Source organism: Lepisosteus oculatus, chromosome 4, assembly GCF_040954835.1.
Source record: "Lepisosteus oculatus isolate fLepOcu1 chromosome 4, fLepOcu1.hap2, whole genome shotgun sequence".
NCBI classification, from domain to species: Eukaryota; Metazoa; Chordata; class Actinopteri; order Semionotiformes; family Lepisosteidae; genus Lepisosteus; species Lepisosteus oculatus.
The window spans coordinates 1,525,072-1,550,297 of NC_090699.1; the positions used below are offsets into that span (position 1 = coordinate 1,525,072).

General features: G+C 55.6%; 1 protein-coding gene across 1 annotated transcript; it reads left to right on the forward strand.

Moving 5' to 3' along the window:
- Positions 1–388: 388 nt before the first annotated feature.
- Positions 389–25,226, forward strand: tufm (Tu translation elongation factor, mitochondrial). The gene is given in 12 exon segments (XM_069188331.1): positions 389–493; positions 1,641–1,690; positions 3,439–3,592; positions 3,671–3,837; positions 11,420–11,475; positions 11,477–11,567; positions 11,569–11,679; positions 14,962–15,094; positions 20,953–21,057; positions 22,260–22,411; positions 22,508–22,627; positions 23,831–25,226. Coding segments are annotated over 12 exon segments (1,407 nt in total). The 5' UTR covers positions 389–396; the 3' UTR covers positions 24,002–25,226.

Below are 25,226 nucleotides of genomic sequence, written 5' to 3' on the forward strand. Positions count from 1 at the left end.
CCTTTTCTGTATTTCTGGTGTTTAAATAAAAACTTATTTAAAAAAAGACTCGTCCCACGCTGATAAAAAAACTAAAGGGATTCATTTGACAACACTGTACTGAACCACTCGAATCCTTCTGAGGAGCTCCTGTCGAGAAGCTTTGACTGCGACAATATTGTTGTATTCAAATTCTTTAAAAATATTGAAAAAAACAAAGTTGCAGAACTAATTTACATAAATCTCTTAGCTATAAGCTTCTTATTTAATATCCCCTTAGTTAATCTTCGTAATGTGACCGGTTCTAGTTGCCCTTGGTTGCTGTATTTTGTCCTTTGTATAATAAAAAAATGGGGGAAAAAAACCCCATCAGGGACACGAAGCCGAAGGGTCCTTTGTGGCTCTTGTCGCGGTTTGATGAGGTCACTTCCGGCCGGTGGAAGCGCTCCACCTGCCCGCAGGACCCTTTCCAAGATGGCTGCGCTGTTGGGACTCCGTGCGTGTGTGAGCTCCGGTAAGTAAGATGACGGCGGCGGACGGGTCGCGACGCTGCTACCCGCCCGGGGTCGGAGCGGCGGGGTGATGAACACGGGGGAAGGCAGGTCCGTGTGAGCTCGGGCAGCCCACGCGTGGGAGAGCGGCCGAGGGACGGAGCCTGCAGTAAAGGTCACGTCTCGTCGCGTCGCGCCAGGGTCTGCGTGTCCGGGGTCCGAGCCCAGCGGCCGGTCCGGTCCGGTCCGGAAAGCAGCGGCGGACTTGATCTAGAGTCCGTGAGCACCGTGCGGCCTGTGTGTGTTTGTGTGTGTGTTTGTGTCATTGAGACTGTGTGTGTGTGTGTGTTTGTGTGCGTGAGAGTGAGTGTGTGTGTTTGTGTGATTGAGACTGTGTGTTTGTGTGCGTGAGAGTGAGTGTGTATGTTTGTGTGCCAGTGAGACTGTGTCTGTGTTTGTGTGTCATTGAGAGTGAGTGTTTGTGTGCCAGTGAGACTGTGTGTGTGCGTGTGAGAGACAAAGTGGAAATGTTGAAAGTCTGTTTTACTATTGAAATTCAACAGCTTTATTGACATCGGTCAGCTTTTAGCATCACGTGGTCTAAGTCATCATTTCCGTACTGAAGATACTCAGATCTATGTCCATATTAAACCCGACACTGATGTGGCTGTCTCTGTTCTCTCTGTGACAAGACTTATTGACACCCCATCAGCTCTGTAGAGCCAGTGCTGTAAACCTGTCTGTGGAGGGTACTGTACCAGAGATCACACACTGTATTATTATTATTGAGAGACAAGCTCACTGTCTGTTCCTCAGGCTGGGACAGGAGATCACACACTGTATTATTATTATTGAGAGACAGGCTCACTGTCTGTTCCTCAGGCTGGGACAGGAGGTCACACACTGTATTATTATTATTGAGAGACAGGCTCACTGTCTGTTCCTCAGGCTGGGACAGGAGATCACACACTGTATTATTATTATTGAGAGACGGGCTCACTGTCTGTTCCTCAGGCTGGGACAGGAGATCACACACTGTATTATTATTATTGAGAGACGGGCTCACTGCCTGTTCCTCAGGCTGGGACAGGATCACTATGTGTGCATTCACCTGTCTCTCTCTCTCTGTGCAGTGTGCGTGTGTACTGACCTGTCTTTCTCTCTCTCCAGCTCTCCAGACCTCAGTCACTGGTCTCCTCCATGGCTCCACCAGGGCAGCAGTGAGTATCGGCCTGCAGTAGCAGGGTCACCAACAGGGGGAGACAGTGAGATGCTCACTTGAGAAATCGTATTCTCCTCGCCTGGATTCTACCCCCCAGCGCAGTCTCACCTCTCTCGGTGCAGTGTGTGTGCAGTAGCCTGTCTGTCTCTCTCTCGGTGCAGTGTGTGTGCAGTAGCCTGTCTGTCTCTCTCTCTCGGTGCAGTGTGTGTGCAGTACCCTGTCTCTCTCCCTCTCTCGGTGCAGTGTGTGTGCAGTAGCCTGTCTGTGTCTCTCTCTCGGTGCAGTGTGTGTGCAGTAGCCTGTCTGTCTCTCTCTCGGTGCAGTGTGTGTGCAGTAGCCTGTCTGTCTCTCTCTCGGTGCAGTGTGTGTGCAGTACCCTGTCTGTCTCTCTCGGTGCAGTGTGTGTGCAGTAGCCTGTCTGTCTCTCTCGGTGCAGTGTGTGTGCAGTAGCCTGTCTGTCTCTCTCGGTGCAGTGTGTGTGCAGTAGCCTGTCTGTGTCTCTCTCTCGGTGCAGTGTGTGTGCAGTAGCCTGTCTGTCTCTCTCTCGGTGCAGTGTGTGTGCAGTAGCCTGTCTGTGTCTCTCTCTCGGTGCAGTGTGTGTGCAGTAGCCTGTCTGTCTCTCTCTCGGTGCAGTGTGTGCAGTAGCCTGTCTGTGTCTCTCTCTCGGTGCAGTGTGTGTGCAGTAGCCTGTCTGTCTCTCTCTCGGTGCAGTGTGTGTGCAGTAGCCTGTCTGTGTCTCTCTCTCGGTGCAGTGTGTGTGCAGTAGCCTGTCTGTCTCTCTCTCGGTGCAGTGTGTGTGCAGTAGCCTGTCTGTCTGTCTCTCTCGGTGCAGTGTGTGTGCAGTAGCCTGTCTGTCTCTCTTTCTCGGTGCAGTGTGTGTGCAGTAGCCTGTCTGTCTCTCTTTCTCGGTGCAGTGTGTGTGCAGTAGCCTGTCTGTCTCTCTCTCGGTGCAGTGTGTGTGCAGTAGCCTGTCTGTGTCTCTCTCTCGGTGCAGTGTGTGTGCAGTAGCCTGTCTGTCTCTCTTTCTCGGTGCAGTGTGTGTGCAGTAGCCTGTCTGTCTCTCTCTCGGTGCAGTGTGTGTGCAGTAGCCTGTCTGTGTCTCTCTCTCGGTGCAGTGTGTGTGCAGTAGCCTGTCTGTGTCTCTCTCTCGGTGCAGTGTGTGTGCAGTAGCCTGTCTGTCTCTCTCTCGGTGCAGTGTGTGTGCAGTAGCCTGTCTGTGTCTCTCTCTCGGTGCAGTGTGTGTGCAGTAGCCTGTCTGTGTCTCTCTCTCGGTGCAGTGTGTGTGCAGTAGCCTGTCTGTGTCTCTCTCTCGGTGCAGTATGTGTGCAGTAGCCTGTCTGTCTCTCTCTCTCGGTGCAGTGTGTGTGCAGTAGCCTGTCTGTGTCTCTCTGTGCAGTGTGTGTGCAGTAGCCTGTCTGTCTCTCTCTCTGTGCAGTGTGTGTGCAGTACCCTGTCTGTGTCTCTCTCTTGGTGCAGTGTGTGTGCTGTAGCCTGTCTCTCTCTCGGTGCAGTGTGTGTGCAGTAGCCTGTCTGTCTCTCTCTCGGTGCAGTGTGTGTGCAGTAGCCTGTCTGTCTCTCTCTCGGTGCAGTGTGTGTGCAGTAGCCTGTCTGTCTCTCTCTCTCGGTGCAGTGTGTGTGCAGTAGCCTGTCTGTCTCTCTCTCTCGGTGCAGTGTGTGTGCAGTAGCCTGTCTGTCTCTCTCTCTCGGTGCAGTGTGTGTGCAGTAGCCTGTCTGTCTCTCTCTCAGTGTCCGGTGTCGCTGGTTGCCGGGCGGAGTGCGTGGCGTTTCTATGCGGTGGAGGCGAAGAAGGTGTTCACTCGGGACAAACCTCACGTCAACATCGGCACCATCGGACACGTGGATCACGGCAAGACCACACTGACCGCCGCCATCACCAAGGGTAACCACAGCCCATAATATCCCCCCCTCTCCCTCTCTCTCCCCCTCGGTCCGGCGTGCTCACCTCTCTCTCTCTCAGTGCTGGCGGAGGCAGGAGGGGCGCAGTACAAGAAGTATGAGGACATTGACAACGCGCCGGAGGAGAAGGCCCGGGGCATCACCATCAACGCCTCCCACGTGGAGTACAGCACCCCCAACCGGCACTACGCCCACACCGACTGCCCTGGGCACGCCGACTACGTCAAGGTGACCTCTCTCGAACCCGCGCCCTGAGGCAGGGACAGGAGATCACACACTATTATTATTATTGAGAGACAGGCTCACTGTCTGTTCCTCAGGCTGGGACAGGAGATCACACACTGTATTATTATTATTAAGAGACGGGCTCACTGTCTGTTCCTCAGGCTGGGACAGGAGATCACACACTGTATTATTATTATTGAGAGACAGGCTCACTGTCTGTTCCTCAGGCTGGGACAGGAGATCACACACTGTATTATTATTATTGAGAGACAGGCTCACTGTCTGTTCCTCAGGCTGGGACAGGAGATCACACACTGTATTCTTATTATTGAGAGACAGGCTCACTGTCTGTTCCTCAGGCTGGGACAGGAGATCACACTGTATTATTATTATTGAGAGACGGGCTCACTGTCTGTTCCTCAGGCTGGGACAGGAGATCACACACTATTATTATTATTGAGAGACGGGCTCACTGTCTGTTCCTCAGGCTGGGACAGGAGATCACACACTGTATTATTATTATTGAGAGACAGGCTCACTGTCTGTTCCTCAGGCTGGGACAGGAGATCACACTGTATTATTATTATTGAGAGACAGGCTCACTGTCTGTTCCTCAGGCTGGGACAGGAGATCACACACTGTATTATTATTATTGAGAGACGGGCTCACTGTCTGTTCCTCAGGCTGGGACAGGAGATCACACACTGTATTATTATTATTGAGAGACAGGCTCACTGTCTGTTCCTCAGGCTGGGACAGGAGATCACACACTGTATTATTATTATTGAGAGACAGGCTCTCTGTCTGTTCCTCAGGCTGGGACAGGAGATCACACACTGTATTATTATTATTGAGAGACAGGCTCACTGTCTGTTCCTCAGGCTGGGACAGGAGATCACACACTGTATTGTTATTATTGAGAGACAGGCTCACTGTCTGTTCCTCAGGCTGGGACAGGAGATCACACACTGTATTATTATTATTGAGAGACAGGCTCACTGTCTGTTCCTCAGGCTGACAGGAGATCACACACTGTATTATTATTATTGAGAGACGGGCTCACTGTCTGTTCCTCAGGCTGGGACAGGAGATCACACACTGTATTATTATTATTGAGAGACAGGCTCACTGTCTGTTCCTCAGGCTGGGACAGGAGATCACACACTGTATTATTATTATTGAGAGACAGGCTCACTGTCTGTTCCTCAGGCTGGGACAGGAGATCACACACTGTGTTATTATTATTGAGAGACAGGCTCACTGTCTGTTCCTCAGGCTGGGACAGGAGATCACACACTGTATTATTATTATTGAGAGACAGGCTCACTGTCTGTTCCTCAGGCTGGGACAGGAGATCACACACTGTATTATTATTATTGAGAGACAGGCTCACTGTCTGTTCCTCAGGCTGGGACAGGAGATCACACACTGTATTATTATTATTGAGAGACAGGCTCACTATCTGTTCCTCAGGCTGGGACAGGAGATCACACACTGTATTATTATTATTGAGAGACAGACTCACTGTCTGTTCCTCAGGCTGGGACAGGAGATCACACACTGTATTATTATTATTGAGAGACAGGCTCACTGTCTGTTCCTCAGGCTGGGACAGGAGATCACACACTGTATTATTATTATTGAGAGACAGGCTCACTGTCTGTTCCTCAGGCTGGGACAGGAGATCACACACTGTATTATTATTATTGAGAGACAGACTCACTGTCTGTTCCTCAGGCTGGGACAGGAGATCACACACTGTATTATTATTATTGAGAGACAGGCTCACTGTCTGTTCCTCAGGCTGGGACAGGAGATCACACACTGTATTATTATTATTGAGAGACGGGCTCACTGTCTGTTCCTCAGGCTGGGACAGGAGATCACACACTGTATTATTATTATTGAGAGACAGGCTCACTGTCTGTTCCTCAGGCTGGGACAGGAGATCACACACTGTGTTATTATTATTGAGAGACAGGCTCACTGTCTGTTCCTCAGGCTGGGACAGGAGATCACACTGTATTATTATTATTGAGAGACAGGCTCAGTGTCTGTTCCTCAGGCTGGGACAGGAGATCACACACTGTTATTATTATTATTGAGAGACGGGCTCACTGTCTGTTCCTCAGGCTGGGACAGGAGATCACACACTGTATTATTATTATTGAGAGACAGGCTCACTGTCTGTTCCTCAGGCTGGGACAGGAGATCACACACTGTATTATTATTACTGAGAGACGGGCTCACTGTCTGTTCCTCAGGCTGGGACAGGAGATCACACACTGTATTATTATTATTGAGAGACGGGCTCACTGTCTGTTCCTCAGGCTGGGACAGGAGATCACACACTGTATTATTATTATTGAGAGACGGGCTCACTGTCTGTTCCTCAGGCTGGGACAGGAGATCACACACTGTATTATTATTATTGAGAGACGGGCTCACTGTCTGTTCCTCAGGCTGGGACAGGAGATCACACACTGTATTATTATTATTGAGAGACAGGCTCACTGTCTGTTCCTCAGGCTGGGACAGGAGATCACACACTGTATTGTTATTATTGAGAGACGGGCTCACTGTCTGTTCCTCAGGCTGGGACAGGAGATCACACACTGTATTATTATTATTGAGAGACAGGCCCACTGTCTGTTCCTCAGGCTGGGACAGGAGATCACACACTGTATTATTATTATTGAGAGACGGGCTCACTGTCTGTTCCTCAGGCTGGGACAGGAGATCACACACTGTATTATTATTATTGAGAGACGGGCTCACTGTCTGTTCCTCAGGCTGGGACAGGAGATCACACACTGTATTATTATTATTGAGAGACAGGCTCACTGTTCCTCAGGCTGGGACAGGAGATCACACACTGTATTATTATTATTGAGAGACGGGCTCACTGTCTGTTCCTCAGGCTGGGACAGGAGATCACACACTGTATTATTATTATTGAGAGACAGGCTCACTGTCTGTTCCTCAGGCTGGGACAGGAGATCACACACTGTATTATTATTATTGAGAGACAGGCTCACTGTCTGTTCCTCAGGCTGGGACAGGAGATCACACTGTATTATTATTATTGAGAGACAGGATCACTGTCTGTTCCTCAGGCTGGGACAGGAGATCACACACTGTATTGTTATTATTGAGAGACAGGCTCACTGTCTGTTCCTCAGGCTGGGACAGGAGATCACACACTGTATTATTATTATTGAGAGACGGGCTCACTGTCTGTTCCTCAGGCTGGGACAGGAGATCACACACTGTATTATTATTATTGAGAGACGGGCTCACTGTTCCTCAGGCTGGGACAGGAGATCACACACTGTATTATTATAATTGAGAGACGGGCTCACTGTCTGTTCCTCAGGCTGGGACAGGAGATCACACACTGTATTATTATTATTGAGAGACAGGCTCACTGTTCCTCAGGCTGGGACAGGAGATCACACACTGTATTATTATTATTGAGAGACAGGCTCACTGTCTGTTCCTCAGGCTGGGACAGGAGATCACACACTGTATTATTATTACTGAGAGACGGGCTCACTGTCTGTTCCTCAGGCTGGGACAGGAGATCACACACTGTATTATTATTATTGAGAGACGGGCTCACTGTCTGTTCCTCAGGCTGGGACAGGAGATCACACACTGTATTATTATTATTGAGAGACGGGCTCACTGTCTGTTCCTCAGGCTGGGACAGGAGATCACACACTGTATTATTATTATTGAGAGACGGGCTCACTGTCTGTTCCTCAGGCTGGGACAGGAGATCACACACTGTATTATTATTATTGAGAGACAGGCTCACTGTCTGTTCCTCAGGCTGGGACAGGAGATCACACACTGTATTATTATTATTGAGAGACAGGCTCACTGTCTGTTCCTCAGGCTGGGACAGGAGATCACACACTGTATTATTATTATTGAGAGACGGGCTCACTGTCTGTTCCTCAGGCTGGGACAGGAGATCACACACTGTATTATTATTATTGAGAGACAGGCTCACTGTCTGTTCCTCAGGCTGGGACAGGAGATCACACACTGTATTATTATTATTGAGAGACGGGCTCACTGTCTGTTCCTCAGGCTGGGACAGGAGATCACACACTGTATTATTATTATTGAGAGACAGACTCACTGTCTGTTCCTCAGGCTGGGACAGGAGATCACACACTGTATTATTATTATTGAGAGACAGGCTCACTGTCTGTTCCTCAGACTGGGACAGATCACACACTGTATTATTATTATTGAGAGACAGGCTCACTGTCTGTTCCTCAGGCTGGGACAGGAGATCACACACTGTATTATTATTATTGAGAGACAGGCTCACTGTCTGTTCCTCAGGCTGGGACAGGAGATCACACACTGTATTATTATTATTGAGAGACGGGCTCACTGTCTGTTCCTCAGGCTGGGACAGGAGATCACACACTGTATTATTATTATTGAGAGACGGGCTCACTGTCTGTTCCTCAGGCTGGGACAGGAGATCACACACTGTATTATTATTATTGAGAGACGGGCTCACTGTCTGTTCCTCAGGCTGGGACAGGAGATCACACACTGTATTGTTATTATTGAGAGACGGGCTCACTGTCTGTTCCTCAGGCTGGGACAGGAGATCACACACTGTATTATTATTATTGAGAGACGGGCTCACTGTCTGTTCCTCAGGCTGGGACAGGAGATCACACACTGTATTATTATTATTGAGAGACAGGCTCACTGTCTGTTCCTCAGGCTGGGACAGGAGATCACACACTGTATTATTATTATTGAGAGACGGGCTCACTGTCTGTTCCTCAGGCTGGGACAGGAGATCACACACTGTATTATTATTATTGAGAGACGGGCTCACTGTCTGTTCCTCAGGCTGGGACAGGAGATCACACACTGTATTATTATTATTGAGAGACAGACTCACTGTCTGTTCCTCAGGCTGGGACAGGAGATCACACACTGTATTATTATTATTGAGAGACGGGCTCACTGTTCCTCAGGCTGGGACAGGAGATCACACACTGTATTATTATTATTGAGAGACAGGCTCACTGTCTGTTCCTCAGGCTGGGACAGGAGATCACACACTGTATTATTATTATTGAGAGACAGACTCACTGTCTGTTCCTCAGGCTGGGACAGGAGATCACACACTGTATTATTATTATTGAGAGACAGGCTCACTGTCTGTTCCTCAGACTGGGACAGATCACACACTGTATTATTATTATTGAGAGACAGGCTCACTGTCTGTTCCTCAGGCTGGGACAGGAGATCACACACTGTATTATTATTATTGAGAGACAGGCTCACTGTCTGTTCCTCAGGCTGGGACAGGAGATCACACACTGTATTATTATTATTGAGAGACGGGCTCACTGTCTGTTCCTCAGGCTGGGACAGGAGATCACACACTGTATTATTATTATTGAGAGACGGGCTCACTGTCTGTTCCTCAGGCTGGGACAGGAGATCACACACTGTATTATTATTATTGAGAGACGGGCTCACTGTCTGTTCCTCAGGCTGGGACAGGAGATCACACACTGTATTGTTATTATTGAGAGACGGGCTCACTGTCTGTTCCTCAGGCTGGGACAGGAGATCACACACTGTATTATTATTATTGAGAGACGGGCTCACTGTCTGTTCCTCAGGCTGGGACAGGAGATCACACACTGTATTATTATTATTGAGAGACAGGCTCACTGTCTGTTCCTCAGGCTGGGACAGGAGATCACACACTGTATTATTATTATTGAGAGACGGGCTCACTGTCTGTTCCTCAGGCTGGGACAGGAGATCACACACTGTATTATTATTATTGAGAGACGGGCTCACTGTCTGTTCCTCAGGCTGGGACAGGAGATCACACACTGTATTATTATTATTGAGAGACAGACTCACTGTCTGTTCCTCAGGCTGGGACAGGAGATCACACACTGTATTATTATTATTGAGAGACGGGCTCACTGTTCCTCAGGCTGGGACAGGAGATCACACACTGTATTATTATTATTGAGAGACAGGCTCACTGTCTGTTCCTCAGGCTGGGACAGGAGATCACACACTGTATTATTATTATTGAGAGACAGACTCACTGTCTGTTCCTCAGGCTGGGACAGGAGATCACACACTGTATTATTATTATTGAGAGACAGGCTCACTGTCTGTTCCTCAGACTGGGACAGATCACACACTGTATTATTATTATTGAGAGACAGGCTCACTGTCTGTTCCTCAGGCTGGGACAGGAGATCACACACTGTATTATTATTATTGAGAGACAGGCTCACTGTCTGTTCCTCAGGCTGGGACAGGAGATCACACACTGTATTATTATTATTGAGAGACGGGCTCACTGTCTGTTCCTCAGGCTGGGACAGGAGATCACACACTGTATTATTATTATTGAGAGACGGGCTCACTGTCTGTTCCTCAGGCTGGGACAGGAGATCACACACTGTATTATTATTATTGAGAGACGGGCTCACTGTCTGTTCCTCAGGCTGGGACAGGAGATCACACACTGTATTAGTTATTATTGAGAGACGGGCTCACTGTCTGTTCCTCAGGCTGGGACAGGAGATCACACACTGTATTATTATTATTGAGAGACGGGCTCACTGTCTGTTCCTCAGGCTGGGACAGGAGATCACACACTGTATTATTATTATTGAGAGACAGGCTCACTGTCTGTTCCTCAGGCTGGGACAGGAGATCACACACTGTATTATTATTATTGAGAGACGGGCTCACTGTCTGTTCCTCAGGCTGGGACAGGAGATCACACACTGTATTATATTATTGAGAGACAGGCTCACTGTCTGTTCCTCAGGCTGGGACAGGAGATCACACACTGTATTATTATTATTGAGAGACAGGCTCACTGTCTGTTCCTCAGGCTGGGACAGGAGATCACACACTGTATTATTATTATTGAGAGACAGGCTCACTGTCTGTTCCTCAGGCTGGGACAGGAGATCACACACTGTATTATTATTATTGAGAGACAGGCTCACTGTCTGTTCCTCAGGCTGGGACAGGAGATCACACACTGTATTATTATTATTGAGAGACAGGCTCACTGTCTGTTCCTCAGGCTGGGACAGGAGATCACACACTGTATTATTATTATTGAGAGACAGGCTCACTGTCTGTTCCTCAGGCTGGGACAGGAGATCACACACTGTATTATTATTATTGAGAGACAGGCTCACTGTCTGTTCCTCAGGCTGGGACAGGAGATCACACACTGTATTATTATTATTGAGAGACAGGCTCACTGTCTGCTCCTCAGGCTGGGACAGGAGATCACAGACACCCAGCTGTATGGGCGTTATTATCTTGAGAGACAGACTCACTGTCTGTTCCTCAGGCTGGGACAGGAGATCACACACTGTATTATTATTATTGAGAGACAGGCTCACTGTCTGTTCCTCAGGCTGGGACAGGAGATCACACACTGTATTATTATTATTGAGAGACAGGCTCACTGTCTGTTCCTCAGGCTGGGACAGGAGGTCACACACTGATCACACAGGCTCACTGCTCCTCTCTCTCTGTGAAGAACATGATCACAGGAACAGCCCAGCTGGATGGCTGTATATTGGTCGTAGCCGGAACTCGGACAGCAGCTCTCGGATCTCGAGGCTCCTCCAGCTCGGGTGACCTCGGGGTCGGGGCACGTCATCAACAAGGCCGACGCCGTGCCCGACCCCCGAGGTCACCGAGCTGGTGGAGATCGAGATCCGAGAGCTGCTGTCCGAGTTCGGCTACGATGGGGAGAACACGCCCGTGATCATCGGGTCAGCGCTGTGCGCCCTGGAGGTGAGGGAGAGGAGGAGGGAGGGGAGAACACGCCCGTGGTCATCGGGTCAGCGCTGTGCGCCCTGGAGGTGAGGGAGAGGAGGAGGGAGGGGAGAACACGCCCGTGGTCATCGGGTCAGCGCTGTGCGCCCTGGAGGTGAGGGAGAGGAGGAGAGAGGGGAGAAAACGCCCGTGATCATCGGGTCAGCGCTGTGCGCCCTGGAGGTGAGGGAGAGGAGGAGGGAGGGGAGAACACGCCCGTGGTCATCGGGTCAGCGCTGTGCGCCCTGGAGGTGAGGGAGAGGAGGAGGGAGGGGAGACACGCCCGTGGTCATCGGGTCAGCGCTGTGCGCCCTGGAGGTGAGGGAGAGGAGGAGGGAGGGGAGAGCAGGCCTGTGGTCATCGGGTCAGCGCTGTGCGCCCCGTGTGAGGGAGAGGAGGAGAGAGGGGAGAACAGGCCCGTGGTCATCGGGTCAGCGCTGTGCGCCCCGTGTGAGGGAGAGGAGGAGAGAGGGGAGAACACGTCCGTGGTCATCGGGTCAGCGCTGTGCGCCCTGGAGGTGAGGGAGAGGAGGAGGGAGGGGAGAACACACCCGTGATCATCGGGTCAGCGCTGTGCGCCCTGGAGGTGAGGGAGAGGAGGAGGGAGGGGAGAACAGGCCTGTGGTCATCGGGTCAGCGCTGTGCGCCCTGGAGGTGAGGGAGAGGAGGAGAGAGGGGAGAGCAGGCCCGTGGTCATCGGGTCAGCGCTGTGCGCCCTGGAGGTGAGGGAGAGGAGGAGGGAGGGGAGAACACACCTGTGATCATCGGGTCAGCGCTGTGCGCCCTGGAGGTGAGGGAGAGGAGGAGGGAGGGGAGAACACGCCGTGGTCATCGGGTCAGCGCTGTGCGCCCTGGAGGTGAGGGAGAGGAGGAGAGAGGGGAGAACACGCCCGTGATCATCGGGTCAGCGCTGTGCGCCCTGGAGGTGAGGGAGAGGAGGAGGGAGGGGAGAGCAGGCCTGTGGTCATCGGGTCAGCGCTGTGCGCCCTGGAGGTGAGGGAGAGGAGGAGGGAGGGGAGAACACACCTGTGATCATCGGGTCAGCGCTGTGCGCCCTGGAGGTGAGGGAGAGGAGGAGGGAGGGGAGAACACGCCCGTGGTCATCGGGTCAGCGCTGTGCGCCCTGGAGGTGAGGGAGAGGAGGAGAGAGGGGAGAACACGCCCGTGATCATCGGGTCAGCGCTGTGCGCCCTGGAGGTGAGGGAGAGGAGGAGGGAGGGGAGAGCAGGCCTGTGGTCATCGGGTCAGCGCTGTGCGCCCTGGAGGTGAGGGAGAGGAGGAGGGAGGGGAGAACAGGCCCGTGGTCATCGGGTCAGCGCTGTGCGCCCTGGAGGTGAGGGAGAGGAGGAGAGAGGGGAGAACACGCCCGTGGTCATCGGGTCAGCGCTGTGCACCCTGGAGGTGAGGGAGAGGAGGAGGGAGGGGAGAGCAGGCCTGTGGTCATCGGGTCAGCGCTGTGCGCCCTGGAGGTGAGGGAGAGGAGGAGAGAGGGGAGAGCAGGCCTGTGGTCATCGGGTCAGCGCTGTGCGCCCTGGAGGTGAGGGAGAGGAGGAGAGAGGGGAGAACAGGCCTGTGGTCATCGGGTCAGCGCTGTGCGCCCTGGAGGTGAGGGAGAGGAGGAGGGAGGGGAGAGCAGGCCCGTGGTCATCGGGTCAGCGCTGTGCGCCCTGGAGGTGAGGGAGAGGAGGAGGGAGGGGAGAACACGCCCGTGGTCATCGGGTCAGCGCCGTGCGCCCTGGAGGTGAGGGAGAGGAGGAGGGAGGGAGAGCAGGCCTGTGGTCATCGGGTCAGCGCTGTGCGCCCTGGAGGTGAGGGAGAGGAGGAGGGAGGGGAGAGCAGGCCTGTGGTCATCGGGTCAGCGCTGTGCGCCCTGGAGGTGAGGGAGAGGAGGAGGGAGGGGAGAACACGCCTGTGGTCATCGGGTCAGCGCTGTGCGCCCTGGAGGTGAGGGAGAGGAGGAGGGAGGGGAGAACAGGCCCGTGGTCATCGGGTCAGCGCTGTGCGCCCTGGAGGTGAGGGAGAGGAGGAGGGAGGGGAGAGCAGGCCTGTGGTCATCGGGTCAGCGCTGTGCGCCCTGGAGGTGAGGGAGAGGAGGAGGGAGGGGAGAGCAGGCCTGTGGTCATCGGGTCAGCGCTGTGCGCCCTGGAGGTGAGGGAGAGGAGGAGGAGGGGAGAGCAGGCCTGTGGTCATCGGGTCAGCGCTGTGCGCCCTGGAGGTGAGGGAGAGGAGGAGGGAGGGGAGAGCAGGCCTGTGGTCATCGGGTCAGCGCTGTGCGCCCTGGAGGTGAGGGAGAGGAGGAGGGAGGGGAGAGCAGGCCTGTGGTCATCGGGTCAGCGCTGTGCGCCCTGGAGGTGAGGGAGAGGAGGAGGGAGGGGAGAGCAGGCCTGTGGTCATCGGGTCAGCGCTGTGCGCCCTGGAGGTGAGGGAGAGGAGGAGGGAGGGGAGAGCAGGCCTGTGGTCATCGGGTCAGCGCTGTGCGCCCTGGAGGTGAGGGAGAGGAGGAGGGAGGGGAGAGCAGGCCTGTGGTCATCGGGTCAGCGCTGTGCGCCCTGGAGGTGAGGGAGAGGAGGAGGGAGGGGAGAGCAGGCCTGTGGTCATCGGGTCAGCGCTGTGCGCCCTGGAGGTGAGGGAGAGGAGGAGGGAGGGGAGAGCAGGCCTGTGGTCATCGGGTCAGCGCTGTGCGCCCTGGAGGTGAGGGAGAGGAGGAGAGAGGGGAGAGCAGGCCTGTGGTCATCGGGTCAGCGCTGTGCGCCCTGGAGGTGAGGGAGAGGAGGAGAGAGGGGAGAGCAGGCCTGTGGTCATCGGGTCAGCGCTGTGCGCCCTGGAGGTGAGGGAGAGGAGGAGGGAGGGGAGAGCGGGCCTGTGGTCATCGGGTCAGCGCTGTGCACCCTGGAGGTGAGGGAGAGGAGGAGAGAGGGGAGAGCAGGCCTGTGGTCATCGGGTCAGCGCTGTGCGCCCTGGAGGTGAGGGAGAGGAGGAGGGAGGGGAGAACACGCCTGTGGTCATCGGGTCAGCGCTGTGCGCCCTGGAGGTGAGGGAGAGGAGGAGGGAGGGGAGAGCAGGCCTGTGGTCATCGGGTCAGCGCTGTGCGCCCTGGAGGTGAGGGAGAGGAGGAGGGAGGGGAGAGCAGGCCTGTGGTCATCGGGTCAGCGCTGTGCGCCCTGGAGGTGAGGGAGAGGAGGAGGGAGGGGAGAGCAGGCCTGTGCTAGGCCCTGCGCTCTCCGGGCTGAACCAGCGCCTCTGTCTGTGTCTCTGGATCAGAACCGCGAGCCCGAGCTGGGGGTCAAGGCCGTGATGAAGCTCCTGGAGGTGGTGGACACCTGCATACCCCTGCCCCAGAGACAGCTGGACAAGCCCTTCCTGCTGCCCATCGAGGCTGTCTACTCCATCCCAGGTACTGTCCCTGACCCCTGACCCCTGACCCCTGACCCTGCCCCAGAGACAGCTGGACAAGCCCTTCCTGCTGCCCATCGAGGCTGTCTACTCCATCCCAGGTACTGTCCCGACCCCTGACCCCTGCCCCCTGACCCTGCCCCAGAGACAGCTGGACAAGCCCTTCCTGCTGCCCATCGAGGCTGTCTACTCCATCCCAGGTACTGTCCCTGACCCCTGACCCCTGCCCCCTGACCCTGCCCCAGAGACAGCTGGACAAGCCCTTCCTGCTGCCCATCGAGGCTGTCCACTCCATCCCAGGTACTGTCCCTGACCCCTGACCCCTGACCCCTGACCCCTGCCCCCTGACCCTGCCCCAGAGACAGCTGGACAAGCCCTTCCTGCTGCCCATCGAGGCTGTCTACTCCATCCCAGGTACTGTCCCTGACCCCTGACCCCTGACCCTGCCCCAGAGACAGCTGGACAAGCCCTTCCTGCTGCCCATCGAGGCTGTCTACTCCATCCCAGGTACTGTCCCTGACCCCTGACCCCTGACCCTGCCCCAGAGACAGCTGGACAAGCCCTTCCTGCTGCCCATCGAGGCTGTCTACTCCATCCCAGGTACTGTCCCTGACCCCTGACCCCGACCCTGCCCCAGAGACAGCTGGACAAGCCCGTCCTGCTGCCCATCGAGGCTGTCTACTCCATCCCAGGTACTGTCCCTGACCCCTGCCCCCTGACCCTACCCCAGAGACAGCTGGACAAGCCCGTCCTGCTGCCCATCGAGGCTGTCTACTCCATCCCAGGTACTGTCCCTGACCCCTGACCCCGACCCTGCCCCAGAGACAGCTGGACAAGCCCTTCCTGCTGCCCATCGAGGCTGTCTACTCCATCCCAGGTACTGTCCCTGACCCCTGACCCCTGACCCTGCCCCAGAGACAGCTGGACAAGCCCTTCCTGCTGCCCATCGAGGCTGTCTACTCCATCCCAGGTACTGTCCCTGACCCCTGACCCCTGCCCCCTGACCCTGCCCCAGAGACAGCTGGACAAGCCCTTCCTGCTGCCCATCGAGGCTGTCTACTCCATCCCAGGTACTGTCCCGACCCCTGACCCCTGACCCTGCCCCAGAGACAGCTGGACAAGCCCTTCCTGCTGCCCATCGAGGCTGTCTACTCCATCCCAGGTACTGTCCCTGACCCCTGACCCCTGCCCCCTGACCCTGCCCCAGAGACAGCTGGACAAGCCCGTCCTGCTGCCCATCGAGGCTTTCTACTCCATCCCAGGTACTGTCCCGACCCCTGACCCCTGCCCCCTGACCCTGCCCCAGAGACAGCTGGACAAGCCCTTCCTGCTGCCCATCGAGGCTGTCTACTCCATCCCAGGTACTGTCCCTGACCCCTGACCCCTGACCCTGCCCCAGAGACAGCTGGACAAGCCCGTCCTGCTGCCCATCGAGGCTGTCTACTCCATCCCAGGTACTGTCCCTGACCCCTGACCCCTGACCCCTGACCCTGCCCCAGAGACAGCTGGACAAGCCCTTCCTGCTGCCCATCGAGGCTGTCTACTCCATCCCAGGTACTGTCCCGACCCCTGACCCCTGACCCCTGACCCTGCCCCAGAGACAGCTGGACAAGCCCTTCCTGCTGCCCATCGAGGCTGTCTACTCCATCCCAGGTACTGTCCCTGACCCCTGCCCCCTGACCCTGCCCCAGAGACAGCTGGACAAGCCCTTCCTGCTGCCCATCGAGGCTGTCTACTCCATCCCAGGTACTGTCCCTGACCCCTGACCCCTGCCCCCTGCCCCCTGACCCTGCCCCAGAGACAGCTGGACAAGCCCTTCCTGCTGCCCATCGAGGCTGTCTACTCCATCCCAGGTACTGTCCCTGACCCCTGACCCCTGACCCCTGACCCTGCCCCAGAGACAGCTGGACAAGCCCTTCCTGCTGCCCATCGAGGCTGTCTACTCCATCCCAGGTACTGTCCCGACCCCTGACCCCTGACCCCTGACCCTGCCCCAGAGACAGCTGGACAAGCCCTTCCTGCTGCCCATCGAGGCTGTCTACTCCATCCCAGGTACTGTCCCTGACCCCTGACCCCTGACCCTGCCCCAGAGACAGCTGGACAAGCCCTTCCTGCTGCCCATCGAGGCTGTCTACTCCATCCCAGGTACTGTCCCTGACCCCTGACCCCTGCCCCCTGACCCTGCCCCAGAGACAGCTGGACAAGCCCTTCCTGCTGCCCATCGAGGCTGTCTACTCCATCCCAGGTACTGTCCCGACCCCTGACCCCTGCCCCCTGACCCTGCCCCAGAGACAGCTGGACAAGCCCTTCCTGCTGCCCATCGAGGCTGTCTACTCCATCCCAGGTACTGTCCCTGACCCCTGACCCCTGACCCCTGACCCTGCCCCAGAGACAGCTGGACAAGCCCGTCCTGCTGCCCATCGAGGCTGTCTACTCCATCCCAGGTACTGTCCCGACCCCTGACCCCTGCCCCCTGACCCTGCCCCAGAGACAGCTGGACAAGCCCTTCCTGCTGCCCATCGAGGCTGTCTACTCCATCCCAGGTACTGTCCCTGACCCCTGACCCCTGACCCTGCCCCAGAGACAGCTGGACAAGCCCGTCCTGCTGCCCATCGAGGCTGTCTACTCCATCCCAGGTACTGTCCCTGACCCCTGACCCCTGACCCCTGACCCTGCCCCAGAGACAGCTGGACAAGCCCTTCCTGCTGCCCATCGAGGCTGTCTACTCCATCCCAGGTACTGTCCCTGACCCCTGACCCCTGACCCTGCCCCAGAGACAGCTGGACAAGCCCGTCCTGCTGCCCATCGAGGCTGTCTACTCCATCCCAGGTACTGTCCCTGACCCCTGACCCCTGACCCCTGACCCTGCCCCAGAGACAGCTGGACAAGCCCTTCCTGCTGCCCATCGAGGCTGTCTACTCCATCCCAGGTACTGTCCCTGACCCCTGACCCCTGACCCCTGCCCCCTGACCCTGCCCCAGAGACAGCTGGACAAGCCCTTCCTGCTGCCCATCGAGGCTGTCTACTCCATCCCAGGTACTGTCCCGACCCCTGACCCCTGACCCCTGACCCTGCCCCAGAGACAGCTGGACAAGCCCTTCCTGCTGCCCATCGAGGCTGTCTACTCCATCCCAGGTACTGTCCCTGACCCCTGCCCCCTGACCCTGCCCCAGAGACAGCTGGACAAGCCCTTCCTGCTGCCCATCGAGGCTGTCTACTCCATCCCAGGTACTGTCCCTGACCCCTGACCCCTGCCCCCTGCCCCCTGACCCTGCCCCAGAGACAGCTGGACAAGCCCTTCCTGCTGCCCATCGAGGCTGTCTACTCCATCCCAGGTACTGTCCCTGACCCCTGCCCCCTGACCCTGCCCCAGAGACAGCTGGACAAGCCCTTCCTGCTGCCCATCGAGGCTGTCTACTCCATCCCAGGTACTGTCCCTGACCCCTGACCCCTGACCCCTGACCCTGCCCCAGAGACAGCTGGACAAGCCCTTCCTGCTGCCCATCGAGGCTGTCTACTCCATCCCAGGTACTGTCCCTGACCCCTGACCCCTGACCCTGCCCCAGAGACAGCTGGACAAGCCCGTCCTGCTGCCCATCGAGGCTGTCTACTCCATCCCAGGTACTGTCCCTGACCCCTGCCCCCTGACCCTGCTCCAGAGACAGCTGGACAAGCCCTTCCTGCTGCCCATCGAGGCTGTCTACTCCATCCCAGGTACTGTCCCTGACCCCTGACCCCTGACCCCTGACCCCTGACCCCTGACCCCTGACCCTGCCCCAGAGACAGCTGGACAAGCCCTTCCTGCTGCCCATCGAGGCTGTCTACTCCATCCCAGGTACTGTCCCGACCCCTGACCCCTGACCCCTGACCCTGCCCCAGAGACAGCTGGACAAGCCCTTCCTGCTGCCCATCGAGGCTTTCTACTCCATCCCAGGTACTGTCCCTGACCCCTGACCCCTGACCCTGCCCCAGAGACAGCTGGACAAGCCCTTCCTGCTGCCCATCGAGGCTGTCTACTCCATCCCAGGTACTGTCCCTGACCCCTGACCCCTGACCCCTGCCCCCTGCCCCCTGACCCTGCCCCAGAGACAGCTGGACAAGCCCTTCCTGCTGCCCATCGAGGCTGTCTACTCCATCCCAGGTACTGTCCCTGACCCCTGCCCCCTGACCCTGCCCCAGAGACAGCTGGACAAGCCCTTCCTGCTGCCCATCGAGGCTGTCTACTCCATCCCAGGTACTGTCCCTGACCCCTGACCCCTGCCCCCTGCCCCCTGACCCTGCCCCAGAGACAGCTGGACAAGCCCTTCCTGCTGCCCATCGAGGCTGTCTACTCCATCCCAGGTACTGTCCCTGACCCCTGCCCCCTGACCCTGCCCCAGAGACAGCTGGACAAGCCCTTCCTGCTGCCCATCGAGGCTGTCTACTCCATCCCAGGTACTGTCCCTGACCCCTGACCCCTGCCCCCTGCCCCCTGACCCTGCCCCAGAGACAGCTGGACAAGCCCTTCCTGCTGCCCATCGAGGCTGTCTACTCCATCCCAGGTACTGTCCCTGACCCCTGCCCCCTGACCCTGCCCCAGAGACAGCTGGACAAGCCCTTCCTGCTGCCCATCGAGGCTGTCTACTCCATCCCAGGTACTGTCCCTGACCCCTGACCCCTGACCCCTGACCCTGCCCCAGAGACAGCTGGACAAGCCCTTCCTGCTGCCCATCGAGGCTGTCTACTCCATCCCAGGTACTGTCCCTGACCCCTGACCCCTGACCCTGCCCCAGAGACAGCTGGACAAGCCCGTCCTGCTGCCCATCGAGGCTGTCTACTCCATCCCAGGTACTGTCCCTGACCCCTGCCCCCTGACCCTGCTCCAGAGACAGCTGGACAAGCCCTTCCTGCTGCCCATCGAGGCTGTCTACTCCATCCCAGGTACTGTCCCTGACCCCTGACCCCTGACCCTGCCCCAGAGACAGCTGGACAAGCCCTTCCTGCTGCCCATCGAGGCTGTCTACTCCATCCCAGGTACTGTCCCTGACCCCTGCCCCCTGACCCTGCCCCAGAGACAGCTGGACAAGCCCTTCCTGCTGCCCATCGAGGCTGTCTACTCCATCCCAGGTACTGTCCCGACCCCTGACCCCTGACCCCTGACCCTGCCCCAGAGACAGCTGGACAAGCCCTTCCTGCTGCCCATCGAGGCTGTCTACTCCATCCCAGGTACTGTCCCTGACCCCTGACCCCTGACCCTGCCCCAGAGACAGCTGGACAAGCCCTTCCTGCTGCCCATCGAGGCTGTCTACTCCATCCCAGGTACTGTCCCTGACCCCTGACCCCTGACCCCTGACCCCTGACCCTGCCCCAGAGACAGCTGGACAAGCCCTTCCTGCTGCCCATCGAGGCTGTCTACTCCATCCCAGGTACTGTCCCTGACCCCTGCCCCCTGACCCTGCCCCAGAGACAGCTGGACAAGCCCTTCCTGCTGCCCATCGAGGCTGTCTACTCCATCCCAGGTACTGTCCCTGACCCCTGACCCCTGCCCCCTGCCCCCTGACCCTGCCCCAGAGACAGCTGGACAAGCCCTTCCTGCTGCCCATCGAGGCTGTCTACTCCATCCCAGGTACTGTCCCTGACCCCTGCCCCCTGACCCTGCCCCAGAGACAGCTGGACAAGCCCTTCCTGCTGCCCATCGAGGCTGTCTACTCCATCCCAGGTACTGTCCCGACCCCTGACCCCTGCCCCCTGACCCTGCCCCAGAGACAGCTGGACAAGCCCTTCCTGCTGCCCATCGAGGCTGTCTACTCCATCCCAGGTACTGTCCCTGACCCCTGACCCCTGCCCCCTGACCCTGTGTCTCTCCTGTCTCCCTCCTAGGGCGAGGTACAGTGGTGACAGGCACTCTGGAGAGAGGATTGATCAAGAAGGGAGATGATTGTGAATTTGTGGGACACAACCGGTCTTTTAAATCGGTGGTAACTGGTAAGTGTCTGTATGAACCCCTCTCTCTCAGTGCAGTGTTAATGTACTGGAGTGTCCAGTCAGTGTGTGTGTATTAACCCCTCTCTCTCTCAGTGCAGTGTTAATGTACTGGAGTGTCCAGTCAGTGTGTCTGTATTAACCCCTCTCTCTCTCAGTGCAGTGTTAATGTACTGGAGTGTCCAGTCAGGGTGTGTGTATGAACCCCTCTCTCTCTCAGTGCAGTGTTAATGTACTGGAGTGTCCAGTCAGTGTGTCTGTATTAACCCCTCTCTCTCTCAGTGCAGTGTTCATGTACTGGAGTGTCCAGTCAGTGTGTCTGTATTAACCCCTCTCTCTCTCAGTGCAGTGTTAATGTACTGGAGTGTCCAGTCAGTGTGTCTGTATGAACCCCTCTCTCTCTCAGTGCAGTGTTAATGTACTGGAGTGTCCAGTCAGTGTGTCTGTATGAACCCCTCTCTCTCAGTGCAGTGTTAATGTACTGGAGTGTCCAGTCAGTGTGTGTGTATGAACCCCTCTCTCTCAGTGCAGTGTTAATGTACTGGAGTGTCCAGTCAGTGTGTGTGTATTAACCCCTCTCTCTCAGTGCAGTGTTCATGTACTGGAGTGTCCAGTCAGTGTGTGTGTATTAACCCCTCTCTCTCTCAGTGCAGTGTTAGTGTACTGGAGTGTCCAGTCAGTGTGTGTGTGTATTAACCCCTCTCTCTCTCAGTGCAGTGTTAATGTACTGGAGTGTCCAGTCAGTGTGTGTGTATTAACCCCTCTCTCACTCTCAGTGCAGTGTTAATGTACTGGAGTGTCCAGTCAGTGTGTCTGTATGAACCCCTCTCTCTCAGTGCAGTGTTAATGTACTGGAGTGTCCAGTCAGTGTGTGTGTATGAACCCCTCTCTCTCAGTGCAGTGTTAATGTACTGGAGTGTCCAGTCAGTGTGTGTGTATTAACCCCTCTCTCTCAGTGCAGTGTTCATGTACTGGAGTGTCCAGTCAGTGTGTGTGTATTAACCCCTCTCTCTCTCAGTGCAGTGTTAGTGTACTGGAGTGTCCAGTCAGTGTGTGTGTGTATTAACCCCTCTCTCTCTCAGTGCAGTGTTAATGTACTGGAGTGTCCAGTCAGTGTGTGTGTATTAACCCCTCTCTCTCAGTGCAGTGTTAATGTACTGGAGTGTCCAGTCAGTGTGTCTGTATGAACCATGTGTGTCTCTCAGGTGTTGAGATGTTCCACCAGTCCCTGGACAGAGCAGAGGCAGGGGACAATCTGGGCGCTCTGGTCCGAGGACTGAAGAGGGAGGATGTCCGGCGAGGCATGGTCATGAGCAAGCCTGGGTCCATCCAGCCACACCAGAAAGTGCAAGCTCAGGTGTGTGTGCTCGCTGTGGACAGCCTGTCTGTCTCTCCCTGCTGTGTCGCAGGTCTTCATCCACACTGACTCTCTCTCTCTATCTCGCTCCCTCAGGTGTATGTCCTCAGTAAGGAGGATGGGGGGCGCCACAAGCCCTTCGTGTCCAACTTCATGCCTGTGATGTTCTCTCTCACCTGGGACATGGCCTGTCGAATCGTCCTACCTGCAGGCAAGGTCAGATTCAACACTCTCTCTCGGTGCAGTGTTAATGTACTGGAGTGTCCAGTCAGTGTGTCTGTATGAACCCCTCTCTCTCTCAGTGCAGTGTTAATGTACTGGAGTGTCCAGTCAGTGTGTCTGTATTAACCCCTCTCTCTCTCTCAGTGCAGTGTTAATGTACTGGAGTGTCCAGTCAGTGTGTCTGTATGAACCCCTCTCTCTCTCTCAGTGCAGTGTTAATGTACTGGAGTGTCCAGTCAGTGTGTCTGTATGAACCCCTCTCTCTCTCAGTGCAGTGTTAATGTACTGGAGTGTCCAGTCAGTGTGTCTGTATTAACCCCTCTCTCTCTCAGTGCAGTGTTCATGTACTGGAGTGTCCAGTCAGTGTGTGTATTAACCCCTCTCTCTCTCAGTGCAGTGTTCATGTACTGGAGTGTCCAGTCAGTGTGTCTGTATTAACCCCCCTCTCTCTCTCAGTGCAGTGTTCCTGTACTGGAGTGTCCAGTGTGTGTATTAACCCCTCTCTCTCTCAGTGCAGTGTTAATGTACTGGAGTGTCCAGTCAGTGTGTCTGTATGAACCCCTCTCTCTCTCAGTGCAGTGTTAATGTACTGGAGTGTCCAGTCAGTGTGTCTGTATTAACCCCTCTCTCTCTCTCAGTGCAGTGTTAATGTACTGGAGTGTCCAGTCAGTGTGTCTGTATGAACCCCTCTCTCTCTCTCAGTGCAGTGTTAATGTACTGGAGTGTCCAGTCAGTGTGTCTGTATGAACCCCTCTCTCTCTCAGTGCAGTGTTAATGTACTGGAGTGTCCAGTCAGTGTGTGTGTATGAACCCCTCTCTCTCTCAGTGCAGTGTTAATGTACTGGAGTGTCCAGTCAGTGTGTCTGTATTAACCCCTCTCTCTCTCAGTGCAGTGTTCATGTACTGGAGTGTCCAGTCAGTGTGTGTGTATTAACCCCTCTCTCTCTCAGTGCAGTGTTAATGTACTGGAGTGTCCAGTCAGTGTGTCTGTATGAACCCCTCTCTCTCTCAGTGCAGTGTTAATGTACTGGAGTGTCCAGTCAGTGTGTGTATTAACCCCTCTCTCTCAGTGCAGTGTTAATGTACTGGAGTGTCCAGTCAGTGTGTCTGTATTAACCCCTCTCTCTCTCTCAGTGCAGTGTTAATGTACTGGAGTGTCCAGTCAGTGTGTCTGTATGAGCCCCTCTCTCTCTGCAGGAGATGGTGATGCCTGGTGAGGACACGTCTCTCACTCTGACTCTCAGACAGCCCATGGTGTTGGAGAAGGGTCAGCGCTTCACGCTGAGAGACGGGAACAAGACCATCGGTACTGGGCTGGTCACTGACATCCTCACGCCCACCGCTGAGGACAACATCAACTGGGGCTAGACTGACCAAGGCTGCCTGGACACCTGGACTGAACACAGGCTGACTGGACACCTGGACTGAACACAGGCTGCCTGGACACCTGGACTGAACACAGGCTGACTGGACACCTGGACTGAACACAGGCTGACTGGACACCTGGACTGACCAAGGCTGCCTGGACACCTGGACTGACCAAGGCTGCCTGGACACCTGGACTGAACACAGGCTGACTGGACACCTGGACTGAACACAGGCTGACTGGACACCTGGACTGAACCACAGACTGCCTGGACAGCTGGACTGGGTATAGAGAGATTGACCACAGACAGACTGGACAGCTGGACTGAGTCCCCAGGTCTCCTCCCCCTCTGAGAGTCTCTCTGCTCCTGGATGAATCTTCATTCCTGCTTGTGTCTGTGTGTGTCCACACTGGTGCGTTAGATACTGAGGCAGCACTCACACAGACGGGTCTCTCTGTCCTGGGAGGAGACAGACAGACAGACAGACAGACAGACAGACAGACAGACAGACAGACAGACAGACAGACAGGTCTCTCTGTCCTGGGAGGAGACAGACAGGTCTCTCTGTCCTGGGAGGAGACAGACAGGTCTCTCTGTCCTGGGAGGAGACAGACAGACAGACAGACAGACAGGTCTCTCTGTCCTGGGAGGAGACAGACAGACAGACAGGTCTCTCTGTCCTGGGAGGAGACAGACAGACAGACAGACAGACAGGTCTCTCTGTCCTGGGAGGAGACAGACAGACAGACAGACAGACAGGTCTCTCTGTCCTGGGAGGAGACAGACAGACAGACAGACAGGTCTCTCTGTCCTGGGAGGAGACAGACAGACAGGCAGGTCTCTCTGTCCTGGGAGGAGACAGACAGACAGGCAGACAGACAGGTCTCTCTGTCCTGGGAGGAGAGAGACAGACAGACAGACAGACAGACAGACAGACAGACAGACAGACAGACAGACAGACAGACAGACAGACAGGTCTCTCTGTATTGGGAGGAGATAGACAGACAGACAGACAGGTCTCTTTGTCCTGGGAGGAGACAGACAGACAGGTCTCTCTGTCCTGGGAGGAGATAGACAGACAGACAGACAGGTCTCTTTGTCCTGGGAGGAGACAGACAGACAGACAGACAGGTCTCTCTGTCCTGGGAGGTGTGGGTCAGACATGATGTTTTTGTAAAGGATGAACTGTGATGTACTGGGAATGTAATAAAATGTATTTAATAATG